General features: G+C 37.7%; 1 protein-coding gene across 3 annotated transcripts in view; it reads left to right on the forward strand.

Annotated features, from left to right (window-relative positions):
• Window positions 1-14,838, forward strand: part of MYOM1 (myomesin 1) — a 154,168-nt gene that overhangs the window by 120,303 nt on the left and 19,027 nt on the right. For all 3 annotated transcript variants that reach the window (XM_053902473.1, XM_053902474.1, XM_053902472.1), the window contains 5 exons: window positions 4,713-4,869; window positions 6,464-6,570; window positions 6,688-6,732; window positions 12,032-12,168; window positions 14,300-14,444. In XM_053902473.1, the coding sequence (XP_053758448.1) occupies window positions 4,713-4,869; window positions 6,464-6,570; window positions 6,688-6,732; window positions 12,032-12,168; window positions 14,300-14,444 (591 nt within the window). The remainder of the gene's footprint in view (window positions 1-4,712; window positions 4,870-6,463; window positions 6,571-6,687; window positions 6,733-12,031; window positions 12,169-14,299; window positions 14,445-14,838) is intronic.

The following is a 14,838-nucleotide window of genomic DNA, read 5'->3' on the forward strand; positions in this document are numbered from 1 at the left end:
TTCACAATGGTTAGAATGGCTATTATCAAAAAGACAAGAAATAATGATGTTGGAGAGGACATGGAGAAAAGAGAACCCTCAAACACTGTGGAAATGTAAATTGGTGCAGCCACTGTGGAAAAGAAAATATGGAAAATTCCTTTAAAAAATTAAGAATAGAGCTACCATATAATCCAGCATTCAACTTTTGGGTATTTGTCCAAAGAATACAAAAACACTGATTTGAAAAAAAATATAATCATCCCTTTGTTCTTTGCAGCATTATTTATAATAGCCAAGAAATGGAAACAGCCTAAATGTCCACTGATAGATAAATGGGTAAAGAAGATGTGGTATATATATACAATTGAGTACTACTCATCCATAAAAATAATGCAATATTGTCATTGGTGACAACATGGGTGGACCTCAAAGATATTATGCTTAGTGAAGTCAGTCAGATGGAGAAAGACAGATATATGATATCACTCATATGGAATCTAAAAACTTAAATGAACAGACAAAACAAAAGCAAACTCATAGTACAGAAGATGAATTGGAGATTACCAGAGGGGAACAGGGGTGGGGGTGGGAAAAATGAGTAGAGGGGATCAATTGCATGGTGATGGATGGTAACTAGACTTTTAGTGGTGATCACTTTGTACTACATACAGATATTAAATTTGTGTTACATACCTGAACCTTATATAATCTTTCTTTATTCCTTCCTTCCTTCCTTCCTTCCTTCCTTCCTTCCTTCCTTCCTTCCTTCCTTCCTTTTAAAGTCTGGTTCTCAGCAGTTTTTATTTGTTTGTGTCAAGTTTTTATTTATTCTATTTAGTTAACATATAGTGTAATACTGGTTTCAGGAGTAGAATTTAGTGATTCATCACCTACATAGAACACCCAGTGCTTATCACAATAAGTGCCCTCCTTAATACTCATCACCCATTTAGCCCATCCCCTGTTGCCCTCCCCTCCATCAACCCTCAGTTTGTTCTCTGTAGTTAAGTATCTCTTACGGTTTTCCTCCCTCTCCTCTTTTCCCCCTTCCACTATGTCCACCTGTCTTATTTCTTAAATTCCACATATGAGTGAAACCTATGGTATTTGTCTTTCTCTGACTGACTTGTTTCACTTAGCATGATACAAAGTCCACACACTAGTATTCCTGAACACTCAATGGAGAATTCTAGCTCCATCCATGTTGTGGCAAATGGCAAGATTTCATTCTTTTTGATGGCTGAGTAATATTCCATTGTATATATACACCACATCTTCTATATTTATTCATCAGTCAATGGACATTTGGGCTTTTTCCATACCTTGGCTATTGTTGATAATGCTTCTGTAAATGTCAAGGTGCATGTGTCCCTTCAAATCAGTACTTTTTTATTCTTTAGGTAAATACCTAGTAATGCAATTGCTGGGTCACAGGGTAGTTCTATTTTTGACTTTTTGAGGAACCTCCATACTGTTCTGCAGAGTGGCTGCACCAGTTTGCATTTGCACTAACAGTGCAAGAGGGTTCCCCTTTCTCCACATCCTCACCAACATCTGTTGTTTCCTGTGTTATTAATTTTAGCCATTCTAACAGGTGTGAGGTGATATCTCATCATGGTTTTCATTTGTATTTCCCTGATGACGAGTGATGTTGAGCATCATTTCATGTGTCTGTTAGCCATCTGTGAAACTTATATGTTATAGACTAAATTTTCCTCAATAAAAAAAAAAAACCTGAACAAATTATTGTTTTAAATTCCCGGTTGTTCTATTTACCTGAGAATTTACTGCTGAAGCATTAAGATTTGAAAATACATTCTAAAACTCTTTGATAAAAAGTCTTTTGAAATAGATTGGACATTTTAGTATGTACTTTTCAACCTTGGATGCAGTGTACTGAATCTTATTTACCTCTTTCGGTGTGACTCAGGGCCATCAAGATCAACCTTATTTATTGTACAGTGTTGGAATACAATGATGTCATTAAGGAGTGAGGAGCCATTTGTCCCTCTTTAAATATGCCTTTATGCCTCCATTTATGTTTTCTGCCTCCTCTCTTGCTGTCATTTTCCTTATTCTCAGTGTACCTGCTGAGAGTAGTTTTTTGCTTCCCTGTGCTTTGGGGGTTTAATCTGCTGACAGAAACCAACCAACCAACTTTCTCGAAGTGAAGTTTAAACAGATTCCAAGTGACGATCTACAGAATTCTCCAGTGAGTGTTCAGGAATACTAGTGTGTGGACTTTGTCACATCAGCACTGCCACTTAGGGGCTTGTTTTCCTTACTTCTTGGTTTTGGGCAGGGTTCCAGATGGATGAAGTGTTACTGCACAAAGGCTAGCTGTGGAATTGAGAAAACAGCTAAGCTAATTATATACTATTCATATTCTTTCAGTTTTGTAACTCCTTTGCAATGAAGTAAAATCTTTCACTTTAATAAAAGCAAACCTCACAATTCTTGACCTAAGCAATATTTTTTTTCTGTTGTAAACTTAAATCATGCCTCTAGTATAATAAACAGCAAGCATATGGATGATTCACTTCCTTTTAAAAGGGATTACAGATCAGACAATGAATGATTAATATGAATAATCCATCATGCCTCCAAAATAGATATTATGCAAATAGCAAGGAAGGTTTAGTCAACCTCTGTCATTTCTTTCCTCTTCATAACAACACAGATATACAGAAATTTTCTTATTTGTACTCTCTCTGTGACTCAACCATGCCGTGTATTCTAACACTGCCTCAACCTCCACACTCTTAGGTGTTAGTCTTTTCTTAAGTTTTAATGGGAGAACTTTCTCACTATTTGTTATACAATAATGGATGGTAAGGATTCATCATATGTTATCAGGAGTAGAACTAAAATATGGTCTGCAACTTTCAGTAGAGTAGACTCAGCCCTTTAGAAGTAATACATGGGGGACATTTCACTTAAATATAATTAAGTCTTTATTTGATCATTATTTCAGTTTATAGCCAAATATGAAAATAGCCCTCTGTTTGTTTTTTAAAAAGTAATTTTAAAAATCACTAGAAGTAGTCTTCTGTAGCTATTCCATGTGTTAAAAATCACTTTTTGGGAGGGGCGCCTGGGTGGCTCAGTCGGTTAAGCGGCCGACTTCAGCTCAGGTCACGATCTCGCGGTCTGTGAGTTCGAGCCCCGCGTTGGGCTCTGGGCTGATGGCTCAGAGCCTGGAACCTGCTTCCGATTCTGTGTCTCCCTCTCTCTCTGCCCCTCCCCCATTCATGCTCTGTCTCTCTCTGTCTCAAAACTAAATAAAACGTTAAAAAAAAATTAAAAAAAAAATCACTTTTTGGGAATTTATAATTGAAGCACACACTGCCATCAGTAAGGACACAAATTAAATCAACTGCCTGGCTTAGGAACCAAGATCTTCATGTTTCCTTGCACAGTTTGGGCACTCATTTTCTTTTGGCCTTCCCCTGGGAGGAGTTTTGCAATTTTTTCCCCCTGACAAGTTTTACTGCACAGTAAGCCAGGATGCTGACTTCTTACAATTTAGAGAGAAAAACTTCAGTCTTTTGGCAGTATCTATTGGAAGACTTTTTTAATGCTTTCTTTTTAAGTTTATTTATTTATTTTAAGAGAGAGCAGGGGAGGGTCAGAGAGAGAGAGAATCCCACACAGACTCCACACCATCAGCGCAGAGCCTGATGAGGGGTTCGAACCCATGAACTGTGAGATCGTGACCTGAGGAGCCAAAGTCAAGAGTCAGACACTTAACAGACTAACCCACCCAGGTGCCCCTTTTAATGCTTTAAAAAAAACAAACCTGTACCTTTCTCAGATTGAATATATTTTTTCTAACATATGGAAACAAACTGAGTTTAGACTGGTAACTGAATGAGTGTCAACTTGAGAAGAGCATTTTACCTTTCAAACTGGATTTATGCATAGATGTGAATGTTTTATGTGCTATACAAACTCTTTGAATCGCCAGATTAGATGCAGGTGCAATTTATTATAACTCACAAAAACATAAGAACTCAAAACACTAACTGAATTGTTTTCTTTTAAAAGCTAAAAACCAATCTTCTTGAAACATCTGGATCTCTTGAAATTAATTTCCATTTAAATTTCCATACAGTTCAATAACAGTCATGTCTAGATTGCTGTCATTCTAATCTAGAGGGGCATCTTTAGATTTATATATGCTTACTTGATAAACAGAACAAGTTTCCATGTATTTCATCATTTTTTAAATGATTTACAAACTTTAATCATGTAACTATAGGCAATTTTTACCACCTCTGTTTCTCCCCTTTGGTTTCTTTATCTATTATCTATCCTTTCCTGATGAATAGCTGGATATGGGTGTTATTGAAGCAAAAGTCATCAATTCAGTCCTAACAAGGATCATTCAACTTTCCTTTTGCCCAGGGCTGCCTTGTCCTCCTTATTATGACCAACTTGCTCCTATAACTGTACTTTAAGTCACATCAACCAATTTTTATTCAGCCCTAGACTGGTGGTGTCTCTACCTGAAAAATATGGCACATTAATTAAATTCCATGTTGCAGTATAGAAGTTGAATTGTACAGCAGGATGCAGGCTTGTCCATCCATAGTGAGCAGTTGGGTCTTTTCTCTTGCACAGGCTCAAGGCCCTGCTTGAAGGCCAAAGTAATGGATCCCAAAGTAAGGAATTCTCACTTTGTTGATTTCTATTAGGAAATAATCAGTGCCTTGTTTTGGATCTTCTAGGAACCAAAGAGGTTGTTGTAAATGTGGATGATGATGGCGTAATTTCATTGAATTTTGAATGTGATCAGATGACTCCAAATTCTCAGTTCAACTGGTCCAAAGATTATGTATCCACTGAGGGCTCTCCACGATTAGACGTTGAGAGCAAAGGCAACAAGTATGTACCATTTCAATCAAAATTAAATGGGTTTCCTTTAATGATAGGAGAGTGAAGTTAAGCGCTTTGCTTTCTATCTCAAATACTTGGCATAAGGGGATGAAATCACAAATATTTTATATTTGGTCATGTAAAAAGTAATAACGTCAACCTTAAAAAATAACAATCCTGCTTTCATGTTATTTCATTTAAAAAGCTTTCTTATATGTTATCAAATTTGCGATGTTGGAAAAGCCTTAATTGACATTTTAAAAGTCAGCTTTAATGATGCTTTTCATTATTTTATGAAACTTTATAATCCTAAAGTAATGGTGAGGATGCTTATGGGGAGGGAGCAAGGAAGAACTTGCTGCTTGCTGATTCAAGTTATAGTGAATTAAACGAAATAGGTATAATCTCGTCTGTTTTTTTCACCCCCACTTAAGAATGACATAATAATACACTGGAATGAACCTTGTTTGGAAAGCAGAGGACAGATGAGTTCTAGCCCTAGCCCTACCAGGGGCCAGCTCTGTGACCTGGGGTAGCTTTGAAGTTCCATGGGCCTCCAATTTCTTTTTCTATAAAATGGGAGAGATCGAAGATTAATTTTGTGATCAATTACTTCTTTCACATCCAAGATTTTAAGTTTTCTTTTTACTTTGCCTTGTTTAGCAAGTTTTATATTTTTTTGGTTCCAACCATATTGGATTGCATTTGGTAAAGCAAAATGCTTTTAAGTATTATTTTTATTACAAAGACGCCCAAAATATCTCAAAAATAAAGAAATAGTAATTTTGTTGGAGGATGACAAGGACATATTGAATATAACTAAAAGACATTTTTCCATCAGCATGCTATAAAGTCCTTGAAGTAAAACATAAATCTGATTAAAGAAAAGGCAATCAAACTATACATTTTTTCTTCCAATTTGTGCACTTGGCTCACATTTATGTTTGGCTGATCTTAGACAATGAGTAGCAACATCACTCACCAAAGTTAGAAAACACAGTGAACTAAACCATTGACCCATTCATTTATTCATTCCACAAATATTTACTAAGCACATATTATGTGTCAGAAAACTATTGGATGCTGGGAGACACAACAGGAAATAAAACATATCTCGTCCCTAAAGGCACAATGACTATATAGTGGAGGCATACGTATAATAAAATAGGTAATACCAATACAGTATGATAACCTCAAAAAGGAAAGTTCAGAGGTTAACTAACATAAGAGGGGCACTTGGAGTTGTCAACAGAAAGTTCTGCCCTGTGGAGGAAAATGTTTTTTTAGTTTCCCCCAGCAAGGGCTGATCAGTTAAAAATATCTTTCTGGGGGATGGGCATTGATATGCAACATAGCTTGGGGATGGGAGGTTTGTACCAGCTCCCCACTCCTGTCTGCCTGTCATCCTTGCAGTCCCAGGAGGAGGTCAGGAAAGTCTTCCCAGAAGCTGCAGGAATGTGCAGGTTTTAGGTCAGTAGGGGAGTTAGGAGCAAGTGCTCCCAATGAAGGAAGTCGCATAGGTAATCACCTGGAGACAGTACAGGACGCCAGCCCACAGACCCTGGACAGCCTCCCTTCTTAACAAGAGTATTCTGTTCTGCAGGACAAAAATGACCTTCAAGGACCTTGGGACGGAAGACATAGGTATTTACTCCTGCGATGTAACAGACACGGATGGGATAGCGTCAAGCTACCTGATAGACGAGGACGGTAAGCTTAAAATCAATCCATTCATAAGTCTAATGCTGCTCTGATTCATCAATGATCCTCTGGGATCAGGTGAGTTTTGTTTTAGTAGTTTAATTGTTCTTTTTTTTCTCCCTACAGAGTTGAAACGTTTACTAGCTCTCAGCCAAGAACACAAGTTTCCAAGTAAGTGTCCACAGTACATTCACAGAGTTTAGCAATCCTGCTAGGTGGTGACTTCTGGAATAGGTCAGAAGACAACTCTGACAGGGTCAAGACAAGAGGCTCTTGAGAACACACAATGGAATATAGACTGGTAGCTACAAATGCACTTTCCAGAAGTGCTGCTTTTATCTTTGCCATTGTTCTAAACAGATACAAATACTAACATAGAAAAAATGTCACATGCTCTGTGACATAGTGAAGTGTCAGGTTACGTAGGTGTAACAGCTGAATAATCAAGTTCTTCACCTTTTGCCTATGTATTTTGGAACCCTATATATTATATAATTCTGGATACATTAATTTGCATGTTTTTTAGGCAAACCAACCTCTTCCTGAGCAATTTAATGTCAGCACATAATAGAAGAATCATACCTCTAATTAAAGATAATCTAAAGACATTATCTACCATTTTAAACTCCTGGAAAATAAGGTAAAGATGCCTTAGTCGGAAAAAGAATCTCTCTGCACTATCTACAAACTCTTCAATAAAGCACTTTCCACATAAAAGATTAAATTTTGCATTTGACACCTAAAAGAAGAGAAAGAAGTGTGAAATGACACCCGGAAAGTTCCATTGGCCTGATAAGATCTCTTGCCACTTATATCTATTGACCAAACTAGGGGATTATCTAGAAAGTTATACCCTAGAATTTGAGAAAACAATTAGGGAGTGATAATCCACACTCACTCTTTTAAACCAGGATTTTTTTTTTTTTTTTTTTTTTTTTTTTTACTGTTTGGTCCCTAAAATATAATTCCTTTGCTGATACAGAATTTTCAGGAACTCAGGAAATTATACCGTGATCCCAGACCATAGACAAAACCTTGCATGTTTGTATATGTGCATTTTTCTAGGAGGAAGGTCTGAAGCTTTCCTGAAAGTCCCAGTGAAGGCTATGATTAAAAAACAAACACTGCTCTGGAACCAATTATCTGACTTCTTTTCCATTACCAAGGAATGCTTGTTCCATTGTGAGGCTGAGTGTTGGTGACTATTGGCCTCAGTGGTTCAAAACCACATTTGTTCAACAAAGCAGCACAGCAACATGCTTATGGGGTGTGAAAGTAGGATACAGACTTTCTGAATTCTGGGAGAGAACCATTTTTTGTCTGTATGCTTATTCACTATGAAACTGGAAAAGTAATACCATGGTGTCTTAAAAGTTATTATCATTTTTTAATTGTATGGAAGGTAGATATTTGGCCTGTACTCTCCTTATTCAGTACTTTTGACCCAGTCTATGAATCTGGGAAACTCATTTTAATTTCCCTGTGCCTTACTTAGTATCTTTACTAGCAGTGGCTGTTGTAATAGTTTATAGCACCTACTGTATAGAGATGTTGTGAGAGATAATATAGTATTGGTTGATCCTTGAGCTCTTCAGGAAAAACATAAATACTAATTGAAGTAGAATAGTGATCCTCAAAAAACCCACTTGTAGAAGATTTTCTACAAGCTGTACAGGATGCTCTCCCTTCATGTCCCCAGGGCTGTGAAGTAGGGAGTGAAGGAGAGGGTCACTGTGCTGACCATTAGTGATCACGGTCTACTTTCAAACATTGGTAGAAATGGAGACGAACAGCAGCTTCCACTTATCTAGTTAGACAATAAACATTGGCAAAGCATCTGGGCAACAGCTGATCCAAACGACATTTACATTTAGCTTAAAGGATGGAGATGAGACAATATTGGGTGTTAGTGTTGAATTGGAGGTGCCCAAGCCTCCCTGAAGTTCAGTGATCTTATGGACTTGGAGGCAGTAATTGCCCAATCTCGCTGTCATGGATGCTGAGATATTTTATTTTGCATAAACATAATCACTCGAATTACTGGTTCTAGGGGAGAGAATAGTAGCAAACTGAGGTTCCCTTTTTATTAGAGCCCTGGTATGGCATTGGGTAGGCAGAGAGAGAGAACTCAAGGATGTGTTAAAAACTCTGACATTCAAGTATCAGATCTCCCAACCCAAGGGTGATTTGCTTAGCCCATTGAAGCAGCATTTTATTTTATTTTATTTTATTTTATTTTATTTTATTTTATTTTATTTTTATTTTTAGACAGAGAGAGATAGCACATAAGTGTTAGAGAGAGGGCAAGAGAGAAAGAATCTTAAGTAGGCTCCAAGCTCAGCACAGAGCCAGATGCAGGGCTCAATCCCATGACCCTGGGATCATGACCTGAGCCAAACTCAAGAGTTGGACACTCAGCCAACTGAGGCACCCAAGTGCCTCGAAGCAGCATTTTAAATAATACAGCTCCCACACTTTTCTTCCCCCACCACTACTAAATCAGCTTGGCCACTACATGAATATTTTCAGAGATCTGATGATAGGGTCAAAGTAGCATATCTAGTTTCTCAATTTATGCCCACTTCCTTCTGGTAAATGTTGACACATAATTAAGTCTTTTCTTGAGATTTTGTAAAGTTTTAAATGGGTCTTACTTCTTACCGAATGTGAAAAAAGAGTATGGTGTTCCTTTAGCCCTTGGCACAGTAAATTCTCCTACTTTAAGCTGTTTTCAAAAATATTTTGAAAACCACTAAACATATGCCTTAAACATACAAAAAAACAGATATTTTGCTGGAGGAAATTAACTGCCAGAGAAAAGAGCCTAAAGAAATTTAGGACTGAGAAGAAGAAAAAAAATATGTATAAAACTAAAAACAGAAAACAGCCTAGCGGGTCTTACCAGCTTTGATATTAAGATGCAGTATACAGAGGCAACCTACTTGAGAGAAACTTACTTTATTCTCCAAAGATTTCAAGGTATTATGAGGGAGATGATGGAAGGTATACTTCAGTATCGCCAATGGCTTGCATAATATCTCTTGGTTATTATCCCACGTGTACCTATGTGCGCAGGTATATGCAAGCACATACACATCACTTATATCTATTTGGTATGTCCTTTTAGGTATCAGTGTATTATATTTTATCAGGGGTAGTTGTAGGGTTTTGTTGAATTGACTGGAAGAAGAAAGAGGTACAAAAATATTAATAGCCAAATTTATAGAGCACTGATTATATGCCAGTGTATTTATAGGGTGCTTGAATGGAGTATATCATTTAAACTCCACAATGACCTGAAAAGTTTCAGTTCTAAGGTGATTTAATTTTAGAGATGTATACTTTGAGGCCCAGAGAGATTAGGTAACTAGACCACAGGTACACAGCGGATACCCGTGGTTAAGCCCAAGTAGTCTGTCACTAACCAGGACATGAACTGTTACTGTGTGTGCACCTGCTGTTTGCCACCACACCCTCTCTGGCATTACTGGTGGCCAGTGTTTCCTCTGGTGATTTTCCTATTACTCAGAGAGAACCATGAATATTAAGGGAGCTTGAAACTTCCAGGAGGGCATGCCCTTTCTCCTCCACCACCACTCTGGCCCTCTTAGATAACCTCATCACTCATGTATTAGATTTCCCAGAACAAGGTCTCCAGACTTTTCTAGGACAGATTATACTTTCCATTCCCCTTAAGAGTTACTAGTAGCAAGCAGGAGTGTTCTGTAGCGAGAAAGCTTAGCTTCTGCTCTCACAAGCCTAGAGTCTGTCCATGGTGCCTTACTCAGACATGTTCACACTGGAAAACCACTAGTGTTCTTCAGAGTGGACATCCAGGACGAGGAGGAGCACAGAATCGAGGGCATAGCCCTGGTCTCAGCTCTGCTACTCAGATTTGTTACTAACCTTTCCTGGAGGTCACTTTTTTCATCAGTAAATTAAGAGAGAAAGAACTAACATTTCTTGAGCACTGGTCATTATTCACAGTGTCTTAGTGTCTTCTGGTATGATATTCACTCTTCTTGGTGGTCTTATGAGGCAGATAATATCCATGTTAGCAAGTGAGGAATGCAAGGTTTTAGAGGAGATAACTGTCCAAGGGCATGGTGTGACACCAGAGCCCATTTTCTGCCCATTGTGGACACCCCTCAGTAGATGACATCTGAGCCTCCTTTTAGTTCTGCATTGGAACAAATCTGTAACTGAGTTTTACAGTGACTATGGAATAGTGCAAATGATAGGCATCCCTTAAGCTTAGAAAGGATAGTTTTAGGATAAGTACAAAGAAATATTGATATACATTTCATACAAGTTTGGGAAGCTTACAATTTAAAATGTAGCATGTGTTGAAATTTTCAGGTTAGTTTGAGAACAGTTTAGAGAAAGCAAAGGGTGATGATTTCTCCTAAAGGAAGTGAAGGACTATTAAACTTTGAGAAACAACCATGCTTTTCCACAAAGTTTGCCCTGGAGTCACCTCTGATACAAAACCATTGGTTGCAAGAGCCTTTATAAAGAACACTTTCAAGTTACAAGAAATTTAGAAAATGGTCTTTGAGAGATATCAGCCAAAGACTGAAATTTCATTCAGACTTAAATGGCTGAAGCGATACAGGTATAAATCAGAGATATCATATGATTTCTTCACTTTCTTTATGAGGTAAGCCATGCCATATTTTAATATACCTTCTCAATAGTGGCTCAAGTATTTGCCTCTGAAATTTTGCCTAGTCTAAGAACTTAAATGAACTGGTATACCAGTGGGATGAATAGAGTTTAAATGATAAGCTGGTTCATCTTATATATATAATCAAAATTAATTCTGTTTTAAAATTCATCTTTAAAAACATTTGAAAGAATGTCCACAGAGAGTTAAGTTGTTGAAAAAAATAAAATTTAACTCCTTTCCCAATATTTTGAAGCAATTGAGATTATAGAATGTTGGTGCTGGAAACTATCTTGACCCTTTAGGACATTCAGTTCAATCCCCTTCATTTATAAACGAGTCAACTGAGGTCCAGATATGTGAAGTAATCTGCCTAATATCACACAGTTTGTTAGTTGCTGACACTGACATTGGACTAGGCTCCAGATCTCCTGGGGCCAGCCCAAGGCTATTTCATCACACTTTGTTATTGTCCCTAAATAAACCTAACCAAAGCTACAGTAGAGAGTCACACAGGTTAGCTGAAGGAACCCTGGAGGTAAGTTCATCTTCCTCATTTTTACGGTTGAGACATCTATGACTCAGAGAAGGGGAATGACCTGCCCAATGTGGCAGCAGGATTAGAATCCAGGTCTTCCATCGCTGAATATCGTTCTTTCTCTACAACTTTCTTACTGCCTCCAGGCTTTGCCAGAAGCAAGGTGCTATATTGTCATTTCTGTTGAGTGTTTTTTTCACTGAAAAATCTGTATCAATACAATTGGTTACCAATAAAATTGCTATTTTTATTTTTATTGTGCATAGTTGTTCCAGTTAAGTCAGAGTTGGCAGTTGAAATTTTGGAGAAAGGCCAGGTTCGGTTCTGGATGCAGGCTGAGAAGCTATCTGCCAACACCAAGGTCACCTACATATTTAACGACAAGGAGATTTTTGAAGGGCCGGTATGTTTTACGCTTTTTAGATTCTAAACTTATCACTGTAGAATGTACTGAGGAAGCCCTATTAAGATGCGGGTAAGTTGTCATGAAAACCACTGAGCATGGAGTGGTGGGGTTTAAGTCATTTCATATGTAAAAAAAAAAAAAAGGAGAGGAAAATATAGATTGACTATATCGTATTATCGAAACTGGGACACTTTTGAGAATGAAAGAGGGTTCCAGTAATAATTTTTCCAGGACAACAATCGAACCAAAACTGTCCCAGGCAAACCAAGAAGTATTGTTACCCGTGCAAATGGAGCTGCTCTCCTGAGAAGTCAGAGGAGCAAGAACGCTTAACTAAACTCACATACTCCCATCAGAAACCCCAACAGGAACTTGGTTCTTCACGGGGGAAGAAATGGCTTCTATTATTCTGATGGCTCAGAAAAAATTACAGTAAAAATATCTTTCATTGGTCTTCTGGTTAAAATGCAATACATTTTATTGTAAGAAAAAGTTTAAAGACTCAGAAGAATCACAAATTCTTACAGTTTTGTAATACACATATCGGTTTATACTTCTTGGTCTGATTCTACATTTCTGTGTGTGTATGTCTATTGATATCTTATTTACATAGGTAGTTGTGTATATCTACTCTTTGCTTTGCTTTCAACACATAGTTTCCATAGACAGAGTTACAACATCTACACTTTATTTGTCCTCCCTGGATATCAGTAGAGCCAGGATCAGGCCAGCACTCAGTGGTACTGAAGAATTTGGGTTTAGGAGCTCTGGCTCTTACCTGTGCTATCACGGGTATGAATGAGAGACTCAGAAGATGGGAGAGAAGTGTGACTTGTGGCCAATATTAACAACCTGTTCTCCTTTCATCAAGATATGTTTTTAAAACATTTCAGAATTCGTTAGTGAAGGGGAGAATGAATCACATAAATAGCAAAAGAATATGTAATGTATTTCTTTTCAACTCATTTAGCAACTGTGTGTAGAGCCCGAATAGGTCACGCAGAGTCCACTGTGGCCCATCTTCTCCCTGTTTTCAGAATATTCTCATTGACTGTGTGCTCATCACCTGACCAATGGAGGGGAAGGAAAAGCAGCGTTGACATCACCCTCTGACCACTCATGCACACGTGCACATAGACACACTCCCTTCATGTGTTCGCACACGCTTTCATGTTGTTGCCCACATACACATACGTACCCTGAACTTGGAGACCTGCCCATTGTCATCGAAATTAGTTCTTATACTATTTCATTGGGTGGAAATTACTGTCTTAGGCTAAGTTCCTTAGAAGGACAGTCTGAAATAAGTTTCTCTTCCAATTGATTTATGGGAGAGTACTCTCAGGAGTGGGGATTAGGGAAACAAGCTAAGGTAGATGACAGCTAAGCAAGAATGTGGTCTCAGTTGGAGACTGGCTTCCTTCAGGGGAACGTCTAGGGCATGAATTGCAGCACAGAGTTGATCCCAGACGTGAGCCTTCATTCTGTGACAAGTTATAGGAGAACTTTATTAATTCCAATCCATTATAGAACTTGTGCTTGTATGCCAGAGCTAAGATTTATCTTTACATTGAAAAGAAGTTGCCTAAGTAGTATGATAAAATAAGCACAGTTCAGTAGGGCAATTTCAGTTTATTAAGAACAAATGGACTTCAAATGCTTTGGAAGCATTTTTATTCACATGTTAATTCAGCAGATATTTATTAATTGCCTGCTATATACCACGCATGTACAAGATGCTAGGGATATAATCATGAATGAGCCAAAACACATCTGCATGCTGCCTATTTTTTGCATTGTTCTGCTAATTGAAGCTAATGTAATCTGGAAGGTAAAATGGGAATCTAAAAACACGTTTTTGACAAAATTTGTGACTTGGGATAATAAAACTTTATTTGTATTTAAAAAATTAAATTTCAGAGATTTTAGTAATCATTTCTGGTCAAGGTCATCTATTCCATGTAATGTTTTCCTTTTCCTGGGCACAAGATTTTGAAAGCTTGCATCTAAAAAAAGTGTGAACAAGAAATTGTGTTAACATTATGATTCTTTGGAGTTTGTGTTTATTCTATCAGGCATCCTCATCATATCTAGCTCACTGATTTCTGTTTTCCTTTTCACACTGAAGAAATATAAGATGCATGTTGACCGAAACACTGGCATAATTGAAATGTTCATGGAAAAGCTACAGGATGAGGATGAGGGCACATACACTTTCCAGCTTCAAGATGGAAAAGCAGTTGGCCATTCTACTCTTGTTCTCATTGGAGATGGTACGAATTCTGTGAAACATCAGCTGAAAGATTTCCCTGCTCCCTTCAATGCAAACACCCATGGCACAAAAGTAGTCGCGTGGAAGGCAGTAGGAACTGCTTCTTGTATTTCAAAATTGGAATCCAATTTTCAGTTAATACTTTCCATAGTACTTCACTTCATAGACACCAGATTTATCCTTAGCCCACAGGGAAGACTGCAGTTCAGTCATCTCATATATAAACAAGTATTTATTACTAAAATTCTCCAGTGAAGGAGATTGCAACACAGCCAAGTCTGTATATGTATCTCAGGAAAGATGCTCCTACCTTATATTGTGTACTTACTTTAAATTACTTAAGAAGAAAAATATGCAAAAGTAGTGTATGCCAAATCAATTAGTCATACTTTAGA

The sequence above is a fragment of the Panthera pardus genome, unplaced genomic scaffold (assembly GCF_024362965.1).
Source record: "Panthera pardus isolate Hobbes unplaced genomic scaffold, ASM2436296v1 HiC_scaffold_15, whole genome shotgun sequence".
Lineage (NCBI taxonomy): Eukaryota > Metazoa > Chordata > Mammalia > Carnivora > Felidae > Panthera > Panthera pardus.